Source organism: Ovis canadensis, chromosome 10 (assembly GCF_042477335.2).
Source record: "Ovis canadensis isolate MfBH-ARS-UI-01 breed Bighorn chromosome 10, ARS-UI_OviCan_v2, whole genome shotgun sequence".
Classification (NCBI taxonomy): domain Eukaryota; kingdom Metazoa; phylum Chordata; class Mammalia; order Artiodactyla; family Bovidae; genus Ovis; species Ovis canadensis.
The window spans coordinates 40,498,893-40,519,889 of NC_091254.1; the positions used below are offsets into that span (position 1 = coordinate 40,498,893).

The 20,997-nt window shown below is 35.5% G+C and overlaps 1 protein-coding gene across 5 annotated transcripts in view; it reads right to left on the reverse strand.

Annotated features, from left to right (window-relative positions):
• The window catches only part of NBEA (neurobeachin), a 669,183-nt gene that overhangs the window by 464,534 nt on the left and 183,652 nt on the right, over positions 1 to 20,997 (reverse strand). For all 5 annotated transcript variants that reach the window (XM_069601566.1, XM_069601568.1, XM_069601567.1 and 2 more), the window contains exons 18-23: positions 8,433 to 8,541; positions 6,601 to 6,682; positions 6,250 to 6,373; positions 5,199 to 5,391; positions 2,294 to 3,304; positions 232 to 449 (exon numbers count right to left, since the gene is read on the reverse strand). In XM_069601566.1, the coding sequence (XP_069457667.1) occupies positions 232 to 449; positions 2,294 to 3,304; positions 5,199 to 5,391; positions 6,250 to 6,373; positions 6,601 to 6,682; positions 8,433 to 8,541 (1,737 nt within the window). The remainder of the gene's footprint in view (positions 1 to 231; positions 450 to 2,293; positions 3,305 to 5,198; positions 5,392 to 6,249; positions 6,374 to 6,600; positions 6,683 to 8,432; positions 8,542 to 20,997) is intronic.

Below are 20,997 nucleotides of genomic sequence, written 5' to 3' on the forward strand. Positions count from 1 at the left end.
GTTTTGCTTTTTAATTAAGCCTAAATTCTTGATTAGTTTTTAATGTGAGCCACCCCAGGTCATAACTCTTATGAAAATATTTATGTTTCAACAGAAACTTCAATATTCTTTTTAATACATTTGTGAGATTTTTAATGATATAATTTACTTAATAATCAGGTGATTCCACTAATCTAGTCATTTTCTTTCCCACTGAAAGTAGTCTTATTTACAGAAAAGAAACATTTCTACCTCCTCCAAACATGTACATCTGTTTCTAATGCAAATAGCAAATCGGTGAGAAGTCGCTGGTGCATTGGAGACCATTTAAACTCAGGAATACGAAACATTGTAGTGCGTGGACCTGGGCTGAACTGGCGCCTCTGTTCCTCCGTCATCGGCATTCCTCGAAATCCTAAATCAACTCGGAGATCTCTGTCTTGTTGTGTGATAGACCGACCCTGAACAGCCTAGAGATGGAAAAGATGGACTTTTGTATAGTGCAAAAGAAATGAAAACAGTTAAGTACAGTTAAGTGAGCCAAGCTTTTGCATATGACTTCAATAGGTTAGTATATCTGCTTTTATCAATCACCTGGTAATTGCTTGCACAGGAGCTTTTCTGACAAGAAAAGGATACTATTATTATTTTTATTCTATTATGTTTCAGAAACTCGGCAAGGCAATCCAATACTTAAGTTTAACATCAAAGTTCATGCTGAAAATTAGGTCCTCTTTAGCCCTCTTTGAGTCTTTACATTAGACCACATTCCTTCTTTATGAAAGTGAGCAAATACTCAGAGTGAAAAATACTGGATATATATCATCAACTAATTATAATAAGAAATACAAGATTAAAAGAAATATTACTTGAACAGATTCAAGTTAACTTCAAAGTGTATTTCACTTACAATATTTCAACTGAGAAAAACAAATGCCTTTTATAATTTAGAAAACCAGACAAAGGTCTGTGAACTCAGAATGAAAACCAGGCAAACCTAGTATTATTAGGCTCAGTAAACAATGTACCATGGTTTCCTTTATTTTAAACTTGGGCTTAATTTAGCATTTTCATTCCTCTGCTAATTATCACAGTAGCACAACTGCCACAAAAATAGAAACTGGCAGTATTTAACAGAAAATAAATAAAAATACCTTTTCCACATACAGAATATATTTTCAAAGATTCTTATTTGAATACAAAGACACTAGTGAGGTACAGTGTACTCTCTCTACCGTAATGCTAATGGACACATGCTAAATTATTCTTTGATGATATTAAAAGGTAAACGGAAAACCCAGGCAACAGCAACAAAAACCAAGTCACTAAGGGTAAAAGCTTCTTCAACTCTTAAACATAAGGTATTATTTAGTGGCAAATATGTACTCAAAGCTCAACAATTAAAATTCACATCAGAAAACATCATCTGTTTCTAGCTTTAGTATGGTGAGGCCCAACTGCAGCACTAACATTTCCTTACTACCAAGCCCGAGTGTCTAATTTTCTCATACAAATCCCCATACATGTGGCTATAAGGAAAACTCTCACTGCTAGTAACTGCAAATTTTCTCAGCCATGTTGTCTACCTCACAGGGCTGCTGTGAGGATTAAATCTGAAAACATATGGCTCAGTGCCTGGAACACAGGTGAAAGTCGCTCAGTAGTGTCTGACGACTCTTTGTGACCCCATGGACTGTAGTCCATGGAATTCTCCAGGCCACAATACTAGAGTGGGTAGCCTTTCCCTTCTCCAGGGGATCTTCCCAACCCAGGATTCAAACCAGGTCTCCCGCAATGCAGGCTAATTCTTTACCTGCTAAGCCACAAGGGAAGCCCAGAACATAGTAAGCACTTGATAAATAACAGTTCCCTTTTCCCTTTTCTGTTCATTAATCAGTTTAATATGGACTCCAAGTCCTCTTTATAATTCATAGAACAGGGTTGAACTTGAAGCTTAAAAGGTTAAAATTAATCAAGTATTCAGAATGAAAATCTTGAGTACAAATGTGTAAATATAGTTGTAGAGACCTTAAAGGTCTTATTTCAATCTGGCACAAGCTCTTGTACCGTATGAGAAAATTCAGGCCCAGAGAGATTGAGCAAAGTTACACACACAGAACGTGGTAGAGGTGGATATATGATTCAGATATTTTGAATTTATTTTATAATGTAAACCACATCACTAAATTCTATAAATTATTATTCTACCATAATTAAATATAAACATGGTGTGACTGGTAAGAAATTACTCTACTTTGGTACTAACAACTCCATATGTCTTCAATGAATTTTGAGCACATGTAGGGTAACTTACTTGCGTCGTGGTGGTGGTCTGGATTTTACGGATTTCCTTTCCTGACTCTTTGCCGTCGTCAGATCTCTCAGTGTCTGAGATTATACTTCCTGCATCAACATTTGGTACAATTTTGCTACCAGAAGATTCCGTTTCCAGCGTCGTAGCGGTCATTTCAGCATATTCTAACCCTTTAGATGATGATGTTAAGTCTCTGTCAGAAATACCGCTCATTCCATCTGAAGTTGTATGAATTTTGAACTCTTTTTCTTCTATTATACTTGATGTACAAGTCAAGTCAACACTACCAGTCATGTGGGCAAGCAATCCAAGATCATCACCAAGATGTACTTGAGTGTCCTGAATATTTGGAATAATGTGATTGCTAGAAAGTTCAGGAAGGAGTTTCTCCTCCTGCTTGGGTATTTTATCAAAGAGAAATGATGTGCTACTGTTGGGAAGTTCATCCTTCTCATCTGCTAATGTTATCAATGGACCATTATCCTTTTCTTCATTTTTTTTAATAATACCAACACTTCCATGTACATTGTTCTGGAGTTTCTCAACAGCAGCACTATACACATTATCCAACAAAGACTCAACCTCCACAAGAGCACCATTCTCTCCACCTACTAAAGTCTCTGGTGATAAATCCATATCATCAAGCTTCACTTCTGTTGCTTCCACTTTCTCTGCTTTTATATCAACTAAAAGATCATGTACTTCCACATGCACACCACTTCCTGGTCTATCTGAATTTCCAAGAATATCATCGGGCACTTTTGTTGACATGAGCAAGTCTCTCGTGTCTGTGCTGACAGGGTAATCTGTCTCACTTTCTGGGCTCTGGCTTTGTGAGAGATCCTCTATCTCTCGAATTTCCATTCCACCTTTTGCTCCTGTTGTCTGTGATGAGAGACCAGAGATGGTGCTCACATTTCCCTTCTTTCCCTTTTTAATGTTCTCCTCCTCTTGTCTCTGATATTCTTCATACATTTTGGCTAGGTATTCCTTATGTGCTTCATAAGTGACCTTAGAAATGGGTAAAGAAAACACTTAAAGGCACTTTTGTACATGTTAAAATTTAAAAAATGATATAAAATTATAATAGCAAAAATGGTATCAGTAATTTTAAGGTATCAAATATATATTAATAACCCTAAGACAAATGCTTAACTTCATCAGGTAATTAGAATATCATCAAAATAGTCATATATGACTTATTACATGATTTGTCAACACGCAGGTAAACTAGCATTAAAGATTTAAATAAAATGATATCTTTAAGTGAAGTATTTTAATGTTACCCCAGTTAATATGCCAGCTGAACTCCTACATATTTCATTTATTTGAGCTAAAACAGAATTGGCTAATAATACACAATATCCAAAGTACCATGGTGTGTGTGTATATGTGAGAGTGTGTGTGTTTTAGCCACTCAGTCATGTCCAACTCTTTGCAGCCCCATGGACTGCAGCCAGCCAGGTTCCTCTGTCCATGGGATTTCCCAGGCAAGAACACTGGAGTGGGTTGCCATTTCCTTCTCCAGGGGATCTTTCCCACCCAGGGATCGAACCCAGGTCTCCTTCACTGCAGGCAGATTCTTTACTGTCTGAGCCATCAGGGAAGCCCCAAAGTACTATTACTACTATTACTATATATTACTTTAAAAAAGAAAAAGAGGTGTGTCTATTGCAACAAGTAAGGTAAAAAAAATAACACATATTTATAAATATATAGTTATAAAATGTTAAAACACTGCATCTTTATATAGACTACTTTGATACTTTATATAGTCTTGTTTAGGAATAATCAGTACACAGTGTAGCTAGAAATAATATATATTTCTCACACAAAGACTTGCAATGTGTTTCCCCATAAAATACTATTATCAAACTTATTAATGCAATGATGAAAATGAGGTGCTGATATATTATAAAATATAACTTTATAACAGAAATAAAGGTCTTTAAAATTTTTAATGTTTAAAATCCTGTAGACACATATGATGTTAATTTATATTTCAAATGACAGTATAATAGAATTTAAGGTTGAGATCTTGCTTTGAGGATTATCTTAATATAAAACCCCTTTTTTTACAGGAAAAAAAATCAAGTCTCCAAAGTAGGGCTTAGCAAACTATGGCCCATGGATCAAATCTGCTTATTTCCTGTTTAGAATACAGCCATGTTCAAACTTTACATACTGTCTATGGTTATTTTCACAATGCATGACAGAGCTGAGTAGTTGCATTAGAGGATGCACAGCCAATAAAGCCTAATAACCATTGTGCAAAGGGATGAAATGAGTTTCCTAATGCCACAAAATTGAACTGTGGCAGAGACTGGATCAAAAGCCAACTTCTGACACCTATGCTTTTCCTATGACACCACCACATGATGAGAAATCTTAAATGAACTTCTGTACTCTAATATGTACATATTCTAAATTTTAATTCACTACTTCCTTTTCCCCAAAATCAGACAATATTTAAAATATAAACAAACATTGATTCTTAGGATTAAAAATAAAGATAATTCAATTAAGAACAACACTAAACTTCAGTACTTTAAATGTATTTATTATTCACTTAAAAAGTTTCCAATTTAGAAAGGCTTAAAAAGTATATATCAGACTCTGTTTTATGAAACATTCTTATAAGACCCAGTACAGATGTTAGAGTTAAAAGACTAAGACATAAGTTCCCAGATATCCTATAAAACATATGTGGGGGTCGCATCTAGAGTGTAAAATTTAATTATAACAGGACCCCTAAAATAGAAAAACAGAAACAACAGAAAGAAAATTGTGATAAAGGAATCAGCCATAATGCAAGATGCCCACAAGATGGCGCCAAGAGAGTGTTTACAGACATTTAATACACAGCTGAAACCCTGGTGATGTAAAATGTTAAATCCCTTGTTACCTTGGAATGAGCTATTGAGAGTGTATCCACCCAGACTCTCCAGCCTCCCCATTCATATTTTATGGCATGATACAAAAGAATCCGGAAGATATTGTAGACCATCTCTGTGATCTTCTGTTCCTCAGAATTTTTAGGATTGATATAGCCAAGAGAAAACATCCAATCTTGCCACACTGAACACTGCAATAAGCATCTTGTTGGGGGTGGCGGCGGGGGGGGGGATAGAAACTCATTAAAAATTTTTAGATTACATTAGAATTTACTATTTGAGATAAATAGCAAAAATATGATCTGACTTAGGTAAATCAAAGTATACAGTTATTCTGTACATTTAATATTCTAACCTGGAATGACTTTCTCCATTTTTCTACATAGATAAATCCATATTATAATTTAAAACTGCTTTCCTGACACTTCCAGTTAGATTAGTTATTGTTTCCCTACTCCCTTATCACATGTAGTACTCACAATGCACTTAACATATGATAAATTAATCATCATTTCACTGTTATCTTTCCCACTAAACTGTGCCAAATACAATGTACACCAAGATAACCTGTGCAGCATAGTGCTTTACATATGGCAGACATTCAATCAATATTTGATAAATTTAACTCATGCAGGAACCGTGGTTCCAAACTGTACCCCATGTCCTAGCCAACCAATTTAAAAATACATGACAATAATCAGTTATTAGACCACCTTAAGAAAAACATAGATGATCTGAGCAAATCCAACATAATTTCACTTAAAGTATTGTTGGTGGTAGACAATGACCAGGAAAAGGAATTGTACATTTTAAATAAGGGGTTTGGGGTATGTATATTCCTATATATAATTAAAATGTATTACCCATAAAGTTAAATAAAATTATATAAAAATAAATAAAAGTATGCAAACTATATCAGAGACATAAATGCCTTTTCTAATGATTGCAAGCATTAGCAATATAGGATATGTAAATTTTTTCTTTGCAAGAGACTGAAAATAATGGAGAGAAAATAAGATTAGTTATGGGATACAGCTTTGTAATTGTATTCAAACTACTCACCTTCTATTTTCTCGGCTGTTACTGAAAAGTTTTATCATATCAGATAAAAATAAACGACGAACTTCCATGAGTTCTGCACTTGGTGTAGAATTTTTCAACAAAGTTGCCACCACTTTAAGAATCACTGAAAACAAATAAAAGTTACAGTAAAGACTTATAATTGCATCATATTTTCTGCTCAAACAGTATTTACTGATTTTCAACTAAATGCTTAGCATGATGGTAGGCGAGTTGTAAATGTCATAAGTTAAACTATAAATGCCATACCGACTCCGGTGGTTGGGAAAAGTTTTGATTTAGTTTCACATGTTACCATGTTACTACTGCATTAAAGAATTGCTCTTTGCTCACTTGGATTCTGAATTTTCACTGTAGAATCTGGCTCTGGATGCGGTTTGTGTACAACTTGAGTACATACTTGCTCTGTCAAAATCTGAAAGACAGAATTTGAATTTCATTTAGAAAATAAATTCATAATTGCAAATTATAGATATACAAAAAATCTGCAAAAAATGTCTATTTGTTCAAATCAAAAGAAATATATCTTTTAAAGGGTCTTCCAGTAAATTCCACATACTTCTAAACTCTTTTAACTCTACAGTCTTCAAATTTTGCTTGTTACAGATACAGACAAAAGTAAAGCCAGTATCTATAGAAGGAAAGATTCATTAGAAATTCCAAGAACGAATTCTGTTTGAAATCACTTTTCAGCGCACATCTTTAAAACATTTAAATTGGGGACTGTAAACATTTGACTGTTATTTTGTCATTAAAAAAAAAAACTTAGAAAATTAGTAAATAAGAAAATAATGACTGAGCCTGGATTGCCACTTCAAATGAAGAATGATAAAGAAAACAATCTTTATAAAAAATGTGGCTCATTGTCATTAACCAATGAGGTGTTTGTTTTTTTTAAGTTTTAATTAATTTATTTATCTTTGGCTGCACTGGGTGTTTGTTGCTGCACGTGGGCTTTCTCTAGTTGGGGTAAGCAGGGGCTACTCTTCGTTGTGGTGCGTGGGCTTATTCCGGTGCTTCTTTTGTTACAGAGCATAGGTTCTAGGTGCCCAGACTTCAGGAGTTGTAGCCCATGGGCCCTAGAATGTAGGCTCAGGACCTGTGGGGCATGGGCTTAGATCTTCTAGGACCAGGGATCAAACCCATGTCCCTGGCACTGTAAGGCAATTCTTAACCACTGGACCACCAGGGAAGTCCCCCAATGAGTTTTTTTTGTTAAACTTCTTTTAAGTAACAAGAAATTACCAAAGCTGACCATATAAAGGAAAGACAGAATTCTAAAACATTTACTGACTTTTCTACTAGTACCCAAGCTCTATGAGTGCAGGATTCCTATACATCCTTTTCACTGCTACATTCCTAGCAATTAGCAAAGTGCCTAACACACTGCCCATAGTCAATAAACATCTGTCACAGTAAAGAATGAATAATCATATATAAATTATGCATATATGATTTTTCACTGTATTTTAGGCTATACCCTGTGTCTACCTTTTTTCTTGCATATATTAAAAAACCCAATGAAATTATATTTAATAATGATATCACTTTATATTATGACTTAATTTCATGATTTAGGTTAACACACAGAGTTTTGAATGAAACTTTTTAAATAGTTCAACTTAAAGTCATATAGAAAATTTTGAGGAAACTATACAAGTTACTTGAGAGCTTAGTTATACATAGCTACTTATAAAAGTTGAGGATGGAGGGTAAAATAATCAAGAGACAGGGATGGATGGCCCTTTCAAATCAGAAAAAGATCATGGCATCCAGCAGTGGCATTAAGAAGATAAGACATTTACTTAAGTATACTATAAATGTGTATCGAAAAGGTACTGACTGAAAATTAAAAATAACCTACTATTATTAAAATAATAAATATAGGGCACAAGCATCCTTGTCTTCACTCCCATACTTTTATTGAAACAAACACTTTGTTGTATAAATACTCAAAGAAAAGGCCTAGGCACAACATAGGAAGACTGCTAAATAATTGTACAAGGATATGTTTTAAAACAAAGTTTTAAAAATGTAACTATGCGTTCATTATTTTTTAAGAATTGCTACCTTTTTAGATTAAATGACGAACTACTATTTCAATCACATAGAGAGCTTCCACTGCATACGTTTAAAAGTCTCATCACACATTTAAAAAATTTTACCTCATAAAGTGTGTTGTATGTGGTCACAGTCACAGTGTTTGTGTGCAACATCAGCCTTTCTCCAAGAAGAGTGAAAAGGCTGTGGGTATGCATGATTTCAACTTTTCTTCTGAAGAAAAAGGGGGAAAAACATAATACTATTAAACACACTGGATTTTCTAACCATATGGCTTTCAGGGTAAGTAGTAAAATCTATAAGCAGATACAGAATTACAGAAGTGGTTATGTTTACTAACTTTCATCTTCTAAAATAAATGACAGTTTATAGCATAGCTGCCTTCTAAATTACCAGGACTACTACTTAAACACTTCTCAAAACATCTGCACAAACTGAAATGTTAGGTATACAAATTACAAAATATTATATAAATGTTGACAGCCGTAATTTTCAAATTTCTAATAACTATTTAGGAGTTATTTTATTATGCTAAATTATTGGTTTCCCTTAACACATAGAGCACAAAGTTTTCAAAGCCTTTCTGTCCAAATTCTATGAAATAATCTATGTAAAACTTTAATAACAAAAATTTCAAATTATGGTTAAAAATGAATACAAAGCAATCTGGCAGAAGTAAAGGAAACTCATTACTGCTTGTATTTGTGGCTCATTTAACTGCTCCTCCAACAAATCCATACCTAGAATTTTTGCTGTTGCTCAGTTGGTAAGTCGTGTCCAACTCTGCAACCTCATGGACTGTAGCACACCTCTATTAGAGACCTCCTGGAACACTTGGCTTGAGCCCAGGGAATTACTACTCACCTCTCATTCACATCACTTTCTTACAGGTCTGGATCTGGATCTTCTTGGTTCTCAACCCTTAGTATTTCATTTCTTATACTGATTTTCCTTGTTCTTTGGATTTGGCAACTATGACATAAACTGACTAGATAATCACCAAACTTTCATTCTTTTTTTCCTGAGCCCATAGCTGTACTGTAATTCTAGTCTCTATTGCAGCTAGGTGTGGCCTCTAAACTGAATTCTAGTCAATGGAATTTGAGCAGAAAGTTTGTGGGTCAATTTTAGGTCTAGACCACAGAAAAAACTCTTCCCCACAGAAGCAACACAGAAGCTTTAAGATAAGGATGAAGAGGTACCAGATGAAAGGAGCATCACTTGCAGAAATCACCTACTGAGGATACCTACTTGGCTCTTAAGCGAATAAAAAGGAAACTACTAGTGTGGTAAGTTACTAAAACTTCACTGTCTGTAACAGGAGCTTTTGCCATCTTAATATAGAAATCAAATAATGAACAATTTATCTGGACACCAGTCACCAGGAAATCCTCTTCCATTAGCCTTCTAACTCTACAATACACAACACAAAAGAGGTAGGACAGCTGATACCCTCAACTCAATCCTCCTCAGCCCAGAAGGGGAAACAGCAGCTAGGGCAAGTGTCTAACGGGTGTTTGCAAAACAAATAAGACTGGGAAGTCAAATAGTTGTGTGTATGTCACGACAGATGGATATTACAGGATTACCAAGGGGGAGACTTTGGTCTCTTCCAACTCAAGCCACACCTAAGGAAAGGAAGTCAGGCACTTTCATTTGTATCTGGTCAGGAAAACACAAATGCCAATATATTTCCCTTGATATATCTTTTTGATACACAGAACTGGTTAAATTAGGCTATCTGAAATTTAGGGCAATCTCTTAACTGTGACACTACAATTTCAACTAAAGAAATGCATGCTTTCTTGATTATCTTCTACAGTGTAAATGCTTATTCAGGAGCTTAATTTCAATTCTTCGGGGGACTTGAAGAATATTGTGTTTACACCAGGGAAGAGATGAGGCAGCTTCCTCTTGCAGTTTCCTTTAAAACAATGCTCACCAATAAACGCTGCTGCACGGCAGTCAAGATAAAGCCAAAAATGGCGTTCATCATTTCATGCATAAAGCGGGTACACCGGCTCTATAAATCACATGATTTTGTTTCACATAGGACTTCTAAGGAAAGACCCAACTCTATGCATTCAGTTCATCAGCAATGCATGAGGACTGCATTGTGGTTCTGCTTTTATTCAAACCAAATTATCTTCTATTTTTCATTGTGATTTCTTTTTATACACAGGAGTTATCTACAAGTGTGGTATTTACTTCCTCTAGCAATTTCACAAACCTTGTGATGAAAACATTTTCTTGTGGTGAAATCTATTCTCTTAGAAACTTTCAAATATACAATAAAGTATTGTTAATATAATGACCATACTGTACACTTCATCCCCAGACCTCATTTATCTTACAACTGGAAGCTTGTACCTTTTAACCTCATCCACTCATTTCTCCTAGTCTCTACCCTGCAGGCTGTGGGAAGCGCCCCATTTGTTCTCTATGAATGAGATGGCAGAGTATTTGTCTTTTCTGTCTGACTTATTTCACTTAGTATAGAGCCCTCAAGATCCATCCAAGTTGTGCCATATGACAGGACAGCTTTATTTTTATGACTGGGTAATATTCCACTTTATAAATTAAAAAAACAGGGAAATCTACAGCCTAACTATCCACGTTTTCCTTATCTATTCATCCACAGATGAACATTTAGGCTGTTTCTATGTCCTGGCTATTTGCAAATAATGCTGTAATGAATATAGGGTACAGAAATCTCTTTGAGATTCTGATTTTAATCCCACTGTATACAGATTCCCAGAAGTGACATCATTGGACCATATGGTAGTTCTATTTTTAATTTTTTTGAAGAATCTCCATTATGTTTTCCATAGTGGATGCACTGACTTATATTCACATTAACAGTGCACATGGACTGTTTTCTTTGTGTCTCTTACCCTTTTGATAACAGTCATTCTAACAGGTATGGCTTAGATTTGCACTAGGGATACTGAGCACATTTTCATGTACCTGTTGTAGGTCTTCCTTGGGAAAATGTCTACTCACATCTTCTATTTCTAAATTGGGTTGTTTGCTCCTAAGTTTATTAAGTCTTTATAATTTTATATATTAATATCTTATCAGTGATATGATTTGCAAATGTTTTTCCCATTCAGTAGGTTTCTTTTTCATATTGTTGATTTTCCTTTGCTGGACAGAAATTTTTTAGACTGACATAATTGATTATTTTTGCTTTTGTTGTAAAATTCATAAAACCACTGCCAAGACTGACATCAAGGAGCTATGTTTTCTGGTGTAATGCTCAAGTCTTTAATCCATTTTGAGTTATTTTTTCTTTTTCATTTTGAGTTAATTTTTATCTAATGTGTAAGGCAGAATTCTAGTTTCATCCTTTGGCATTTGGTTGTCCAGTTTTTATGAACCTTCACCCATAGTTCATCAGGGACTCTATCAGATCTAGTCCCTTACAACTATTTCTCACTTTCACTGTATAATCATAAGGGATTTGATTTAGGTCATAACTGAATGGGCTAGTAGTTTTCCCTACTTTCTTCAATTTAAGTCTGAATTTGGCAATAAAGAATTCATGATCTGAGCCATAGTCAGGTTCTGGTCTTGTTTTTGTTGACTGTATAGAGCTTCTCCATTTCGGGCTGCAAAGAATATAATCAATCTGATTTCAGTGTTGGCCATTTGGTGATGTCCATGTGTAGAGTCTTGTGTTGCTGGAAGAGGGTGTTGATCAAGACCAACCCCAAGAAAAAGAAATTCAAAAAAGCAAAATGGCTGTCTGAGGAGACCTTACAAATAGCTGTGAAAAGAAGGGAAGTGAAAAGCAAAGGAGAAAAGGAAAGATATAAGCATCTGAATGCAGAGTTCCAAAGAATAGCAAGGAGAGATAAGAAAGCCTTCCTCAGCAATCAATGCAAAGACATAGAGGAAAACAACAGAATGGGAAAGACTAGAGATCTCTTCAAGAAAATTAGAGACACCAAGGGAACATTTCATGCAAAGATGGGCTTGATAAAGGACAGAAATGGTATGGACCTAACAGAAGCAGAAGATATAAAGAAGAGGTGGCAAGAATACACAGAAGAACTGTACAAAAAAGACCTTTATGACCAAGATAATCATGATGGTGTGATCACTCACCTAGAGCCAGACATCCTGGAATGAGAAGTCAAGTGGGCCTTAAGAAGCATTGCTATGAACAAAGCAAGTGGAGGTGATGGAGTTCCAGTTGAGCTATTTCAAATACTAAAAGATGATGCTGTGAAAGTGCTGCACTCAATATGCCAGCAAATTTGGAAAACTCAGCAGTGGCCACACGACTGGAAAAGGTCAGTCTTCATTCCAATCTCAAAGAAAGGCAATGCCAAAGAATGCTCAAACTACCACATAATTGCACTCATCTCACAGGCTAGTAAAGTAATGCTCAAATTTCTTCAAGGCGGGCTTCAGCAATACGTGAACTGTGAACTTCCTGATGTTCAAGATGGTTTCAGAAAAGGCAGAGGAACCAGAGATCAAATTGCCAACATCCGCTGGATCATGGAAAAAGCAAGAGAGTTCCAGAAAAACATCTATTTCTGCTTTATTGACTATGCCAAAGCCTTTGACTGTGTGGATCACAATAAACTTTGGAAAATTCTGAAAGAGATGGGAATACCATACCACCTGGCCTGCCTCTTGAGAAATCTGTATGCAGGTCAAGAAGCAACAGTTAGAACTGGACATGGAACAACAGAATGGTTCCAAATAGGAAAAGGAGTATGTCAAGGCTGTATATTGTCACCTTTCTTATTTAACTTATATACGTAGTACATCATGAGCAATGCTGGGGTGGAGGAAGCACAAGCTGGAATCAAGATTGTCAGGAAAAATATCAATAACCTCAGATATGCAGATGATACCACCCTTATGGCAGAAAGTGAAGAAGAACTAAAGAGCCTCTTAATGAAAGTGAAAGAGGAGAATGAAAAAGTTGGCTTAAAGCTCAACATTCAGAAAACTAAGATCATGGCATCCGGTCTCATCACTTCATGGCAAATAGATGGGGGAACAGTGGAAACAGTGTCTGACTTTACTTTTGGGCTCCAAAATCACCACAGATGGTGACTGAAGCCATGGAATTAAAAGACATTTACTCCCTGGGAGGTAAGTTATGACCAACCTAGACAGCATATTAAAAACAGAGACATTACTTTGTCAACAAAGGTCCATCTAGTCAAGGCTATGGTTTTTCCAGGAGTCATGTATAGATGTGAGAGTTGGACTGTGAAGAAAGCTGAGCACTGAAGAATTGATGCTTTGGAACTGTGGTGTTGGAGAAGACTCTTGAGAGTCCCTTGGACTGCAAAGAGATAAAACCAGTCAATCCTAAAGGAAATCAGTCCTGAATATTCATTGGAAGAACTGATGTTGAAGCTGAAACTCCAATACTTTGGCCACTTGATGGAAAGAGTTGACTTATTTGAAAAGACTCTGAGGCTGGGAAAGATGGAAGGAAGGCAGGAGGAGAAGGGGACGACAGAGAATGAGATGCTTGGATGGCATCACCAACTCAATGGACATGGGTTTGAGTAAGCTCAGGAATTAGTGATGGACAGGGAGGCCTAGCATGCTTCAGTCCATGGGGTTGCAAAGAGTCAGTCACAACTGAGCGACTGAACTGAACTGAACTTGGTCCAGTATTCCCATCATTTACTGAAGAGATTATTTTTCCCTTGTTCTTATGTCTTGGCTCCTTTGTCAAGAAGTACTGGTCATGTATTTCAGCTGTACTTCTGGACTATTTTGTTCCACTGACTTATTTATGTGTCTGTTTTATGCCAAGAGTATATGGTTTTAAAAACTGTAAATTTGGATTATAATCTAAAATCAGGAAATGTGATGCCTTCAGCTTTGCTCATTCTCAAGACTGCTTTGGTTATTCAGTGTCTTCTGTGGTTCCATAAACATTTTAGAACTGTCTGTCAATTTCTGTAAGCAAATGCCATTTTCACTTTGATAGCAATTGCATTCAATCTGTAGATCACTTTGGGTAGTATGGGCATTTTAACAAAATTGATTCTTCCAAACCATGAGCATGGTATATCTTTACCTTTGTCTGTGTCTTCACTTTTTTTTTCTTCATCAATGTCATAGTTTTCAGTATACAGATCTTTCAACTTCCTTGGTTAAACTTATTCCTAGGTATTTTATTCTATGAAATCTTTCATTCTTTCTATACATACTTAACCTCCTTTCCTATTTGTCATCTTTGTTTCTAGGTGTTCCTTATACATATTTCTTCTAGCTCACCAATTCTTTCTTAAGTTACATAATCTGTTTAACATGTCCATGGAGTTGTTAAGTTAGTACCTTTTCATTTCCAGAAGTTATTTGTTATTTGTTTAAAAGCTAAATAGCTTGTTTCAATATGATCTTGTCTCTTAAGAATTATAACTCCTATTTTGTTTGATAGTCATTTTTGGCATATGAGAAAATGTTCCTTACTTTTGTGTACTGAGCTACACATCTGAAAGGAATTTTGTTATATTTTCCTCAACATCTTTAAGATTTTAGTGGTACAAAGTGTTTCATGATATCTTTTTTACCCATCTTGTTTCTTCTCCAATTATCCTTAACAGTCCTGGTAAGTCTTCTATGCCTTTATATTTTCTCTCATTTTATGTTTTTGGTCCATTCTTTGAGATCTTCGGTTTACTAATTTGGATGAATACAGAAAAATAATAATTTAAAGAGGCAGAATGTCACCTTTGGTAGTCTACTTGAATTTCAGGTGCACTTCCAAAAAATAAAGTTGAGAGATTCCATCAAAGCTTCCACACTAGTTCTATTTCATTGACTACATAACTTGATTCTCTCGTCTCTCTCTTTTATGCCCCTTCACATGAGTTGTTATCTCCTGTTTTCACAATGTTGCACTCAGATCCCCTTGGTGTAAAATTTATATGAAGTCCCTCCCTGAGGTTGTTGTAAGGCAAAAACCCTCTAAGCACACTGATCTGAAGTATTTAACTTATCGTGGTGTAGGTCCTGAAGCCAGCATCCTAGCACTCCAATATCCTTTTACTTCCAATATCCTTTTAATTTTACAAGTTCAAGGACAAGGAAAATTCATCCCATCATTTCAGGAACCTCTTGCCATTCTGATGGTAACTTACAGAGAAGTCAAAGTTAATATGCCTTGGAAGGAGAAGACAGAGGAGAGGAGAGAGAATGGAAGGCTGAGATCAAGAATTGCTGCATTTTAGTCTTTAAGTTAGGCTACTAACATACTTCATTAGCCGTTTGTCAGTACCATGGGAGAGAAAAAACCCTCACAGATTGCCATTTTTACTCTACTAGTACCCCAAGAGAACATCAAGACTCATTTATACCTACCCAAGTACCTACAAAAGCCAACATTTTGGTCGAAGAGAGCCAAGCTTGGATTTTAGAGTAGATGAGAAGACAGCCCTTTTTTTTTTTTTTTCATTCTTTTAACTGCTGTATCCCCAGAATCTGCATCAGTACTTTTTACTAACAGACAATAAACTGGACTAATTTCAACTAGTCCAAAAAAGAAACAAGCTACTAGGTTAAACAACTATCAACACGTAACAGGCAATTGCTAGAATGAACAACTAACAGACAGCATTTTGATTCATTTAACTACCAATAATATACTTTTGAGTGAAATTATCTTTTAGAATTCATCCAAAAGCAACAGTGTTTGAAGTTTAAGACATAAGACAAACATACTTGGTTGAGAAACGTTTATTTCCACAATAAATATTCAGTAACATGTACTTAAAAAATTTTAAGCTGAAATCGTCGTTTCACTATGGTACAATATTGGGCATTTTGATCATCTAGTTGAAACATTTGTCAGAATTCTGTCCTGAGAGTAACTGTAATTAAGCCATCTTCATGAAGGGCCAGATTGGCTTTCTATTCAAGCACATATCAAAGAGAAGGTTACTCAATTTTCTATGTCTTTTTATTTTGAAAATTCTTAAGATTTACAGAAAAGTTGAAAGGATAGTACAGAGAGGTCCCTTGTATTACTTAACCAGCTTTCCCATATGTTAACATACCTAATCATGGTACATATGTCAAAACTAAGACTGAACACAGGTATAATATTATTAACTACAGACTTTATTTAGATTTCATCATGACTTTTTTTTTTTTCCCTCTGTTCAGTATCCAATCCAGAATACCACTGTACATTTAAACCTTTCTGGTCTTTAGCAGGTTCCCATCCATTGTGTTTCATGTCTTTTAACAGTTTTGAAGAGTACCAGTCAAGTATTCTAAAGAATGTCACTCAACTGGGAGGCATATGATGCTTTCTCATAATTAGACTGAGGTTATTTGTTTCTTAGAAGAATACCACAGAGATGAAGTGCCCTTCTCATCATATCGCATCAGGGAACATGCTATTAAAATGACATATGACTGGTGATGTTAATCTTATTCAATAGTGAAAACTCAATCAGATTTCACTATTTTTGGAAGTTAGCTAGTAGGCCCATCCCTCACTCAAGGAGAGGGGGTTTAAGTTCCATCGTCAAGCAGTGGGAGTAATTACATTTATTATTTGGAACAGACTTCTCAATTTTTACGAGAGATGCCAAACCTATCTCTAGTTCAGCTCACAAAGTATATGGATTATCTCCCAAGCTGTGTCCTAGGTACTAAGAGAAATCGAAAACTCAGTAGAGACGACCCCATCTAGACTTCAGTTTAGTTTCACCCACAGACACAATTTCGCTTCACTATAGAATGATTCCCCCATACACAAATGAGATGCTGATTTTGGGTGATATCTTATTTTTTAACAGTTTTAAAGATGTCTCTCTTAGGATTGTAGGTATATTAATTATGGCACCTATTTCCTGCTATTAATAGTGTTTTGTTTCAAATCCTGAAATACTAGTAATGATTAGATTATAATAGAAACATCTCATTTCTATTTGAATACCACTAGTGTTTCATACGGAGAAGGCAATGGCACCTCAGTCCAGTACTCTTGCCTGGAGAATCCCAGGGACGGGGGAGCCTGGTGAGCTGCCGTCTATGGGGTCGCACAGAATTGGAGACGACTGAAGTGACTTAGCAGCAGCAGCAGTGTTTCATATTTATATTTGGTGTCAGGTATGTAAGATATCATAAGGAAGAAATATTCTTTTATCAAAACTGCACTTTAAATAATTAACCTTTTTGTTAACTATTCAAATTAGAATGTAGCAATATTCTATAAATAATTATATTTATTATATAGTATATATTTTAATGATAAAGGTCAATGAGGGAAGCAGTATAATTTTATTCATTTATAGGGATAAAAACTGAGATTCAAAGATGTTTCTGAAACCGCTCAGAAAACACACGGCTAAGGTAAGATCCAAACCTAGGCAGTCCAACTTGAGAGCCAATGAACTACATGTATATTATTAATCAATTATATCTATTAACCATCAAGCTGTATATGCTTTAAAACACTTAAGTTTTTTTTTTTCTTTTTACTACTAAATTTAATTTCATAGTAACACTGATATGAATTATTTAAACTGTGCTCAGTTCAGTTCAGTTCAGTCGCTCAGTCGTGTATGACTCTTTGCAGCCCCATGAATCGCAGCACATCAGGCTTCCCTGTCCATCACCATCTCCCGGAATTCACTCAGACTCACGTCCATCGAGTCAGTGATGCCATCCAGCCATCTCATCGTCGGCCGTCCCCTTCTCCTCCTGCCCCCAATCCCTCCCAGTATCAGAGTCTTTTCCAATGAGTCACCTCTTCACATGAGGTAGCCAAAGTACTGGAGTTTCAGCTTTAGCATCATTCCTTCCAAAGAACACCCAGGGCTGATCTCTTTTAGAATGGACTAGTTGGATCTCCTTGCAGTCCAAGGGACTCTCAAGAGTCTTCTCTAACACCACAGTTCAAAAGCATCAATTCTTAAATTGTGTAGGTAAGTATTTAAGCCTAGTCCTGCTTCATCATTCTCCAACAGATAACTCATTTTAACTAATCAGTCATTGATTGTACTTAAGTAATTCCATTTATAATGTAATTCCTTTCAAGATTTTAAAGGCACTTTTTACATTCAATGTTTGCAGTTTTTTAAACAATTTATTCCTGAAAAATTGTTTCTATAACTAACATCAATATGATTAAAATATTAACATAATCTATATATACCTTCATTTCTACCAACTCCCCATTAGAAACCACTGCTCTTGATTTATTTCCTATGAATTCGACTAGACTTTCTCACTGCAAATATAATAAGTACTATGTTCTCTTCTTTAAACAAAAATAGCATCTATTAATAATACATATCTATCTTTACTATTTATTTTTAATTTTTAACAATATAGTTGTTATATCTGTATGTAGAGACTTATCTCATTGTCTTATAACTACATAGTATTCCATTTAATAAATGAACTATAACTTATTTGTTAACAAATTCCCCCATTACTAGAAATTTATTATTTCTCCTAACATTTACTATTATAAACAAAGAAAAAATGAATAACTCTGAATAGCTATCATTTCACATGCCTGCAACTGATGAATTGTTAGGTTAAAAAGCACATGTATTTGTAATTTTGACAGATATCAACGAAAATAAACTGCACTCTATATGGGGTTATACTAGCTATGCTCTCGTTAGCAATGTGTGAGATGCTTGCTCTTCGCATGTGCCTTGCTAACAGAGAAGGATTCTGAATTTTGAGATTTCTATCCATCTAATACATGAACAATGTGCTTAATTTTAGATTGTATTTCCCTTACTACAGGTAGAATTGAGCCACCAGGGAAGCCCCAACAGGTAGAATTACATTACATACATACATATTCTACTAAAGGCAGAATTTACCTCCTTTAAATACTGATGTGCCACACGCGTTTGCCTCTATAAACTGTTCCTTACATATACCCTTGCCTATTTTTCTACTGGGTTGTCTTATCAATTTCTAGAGAAAGCTCATCATGTAAGATTCTTTTAACTTCCTCAGTTTCTATACTAATTAAGAAAATTATCACTGATTTTGTACATTCATTATGTTTGCCCTTTCTTCAGTTGCTGAGTGGTTAGCTAGCCATTTTTATTACAATTTTTTAAAATCAGATCTTAAATGATTATGTCTTTTAAATCTTTAATTCCTACTTTCTAATTTATTATTTCCATTTATTGTAATTCCTTACCTAACATTTATGCTTTAATTATTTTATTCTGTATTTCTTTTCTATTGTTCCATAGCTATGATATTCCTCTAAGTACTTCTTTGCTGCTGCTGCTAAGTTGCTTCAGTTGTGTCCAACTCTGCGATCCCACAGATGGCGGCCCACCAGGCTCCTCTGACCCTAGGATTCTCCAGGCAAGAATACTGGAGTGGGCTGCCATTTCCTTCTCCAATGCATGCACACATGCTAAGTCGCTTCAGTCATGTCCAACTCTGTATGATCCTATGGACAGCAGCCCTCCAGGCTACTCTGTCCACAGGATTCTCCAGGCAAGAGGAGTGGGTTGCCAGTTCCTTCTCCCAAGCACTTCTTTAGCTGTATTCAATGGGGTTTTGAAGTTGTTTTCTAAAAATTCTGCAATTTCAGTGTACTTTATCTTTGACACAAAAGTTAATAAATTTTAAATGTCTAGGAAGAAGAAACTTTATCTTTTTTATTTTATTCCTATTTTCAATTTTGTTGCATTTTAACAAGAAAATCTTGACTGTTTTGTCTCTCTGTTTTGGATTTTTTCTTTGATCCCTGCTACACCCTACCATGTCCAGCCTCCCTAGAGGCTCAGATGGTAAAGAATCTGCCTGCAATGCAGGAGACCTGGGTTTGATCCTTGGGTTGGGAAGATGCCTGGAAAAGGGATAGGAAACCCACTCCAGTATTCTTGCCTGGAGAATTGCATGGACAGAGGAGCCTGGCCGACTACAGTCGATGGGGTGGCAAAGAGTTGGACATGACCGAGAGACTAATACTTTCACTTTCACACCAAGTCAAATTTTCATTCATGTTCTATGAGCACTTGGAGTTACAGTCTTTATTAATATGGTACCTACTGACTTCAAGCTATATTAATTAGATTTACGTTATTATTTACATTACTCTCCCTTTTGCCTTTTTATGGACTGGGGTGAATTAAGAGTTTGTTTCGATGTTTTAAATTATTAGTGATTATTTCTCCTGTAATTTCTGTTTCATGAAAGTTTCAACCTTTAATATTATAAACTATCTTTGTTTATATTGTTTATTGCTTTTGGGCTTGAATTCTAACTTGTCCAATAATAAGACCATGATTCCTGATTTTTTTCATTTGTATTTTTGTATTACAGTTTTGGGTTTCCCAGGTGGTACTAGTGGTAAAGAACATGCCACCAATGCAAGAGACTTTAAGATATGTGGATTTGATTCCTAGATAGGAAGATCCCCTGGAAGATGGCATGGCAACCCACACCTTAATTCTTGCCTAGAGACTCTCATGGTCAGAGGAGCCTGGTGGGCTATGGTCCATGGGGTCACAAAGAGTCGGACACGACTGAAAGGACTTAGCATGCATATGCCACATTTTATGCTTCTTAAATGTTATAGATTTAAAAAAAATCATCCATTATATGCATTGTTCTCAGTTTTATTTATACAGTATTTTTTAATATATAGACAACATTACAGTTTTCTTTTTTTTCCTTTCTTTTTCA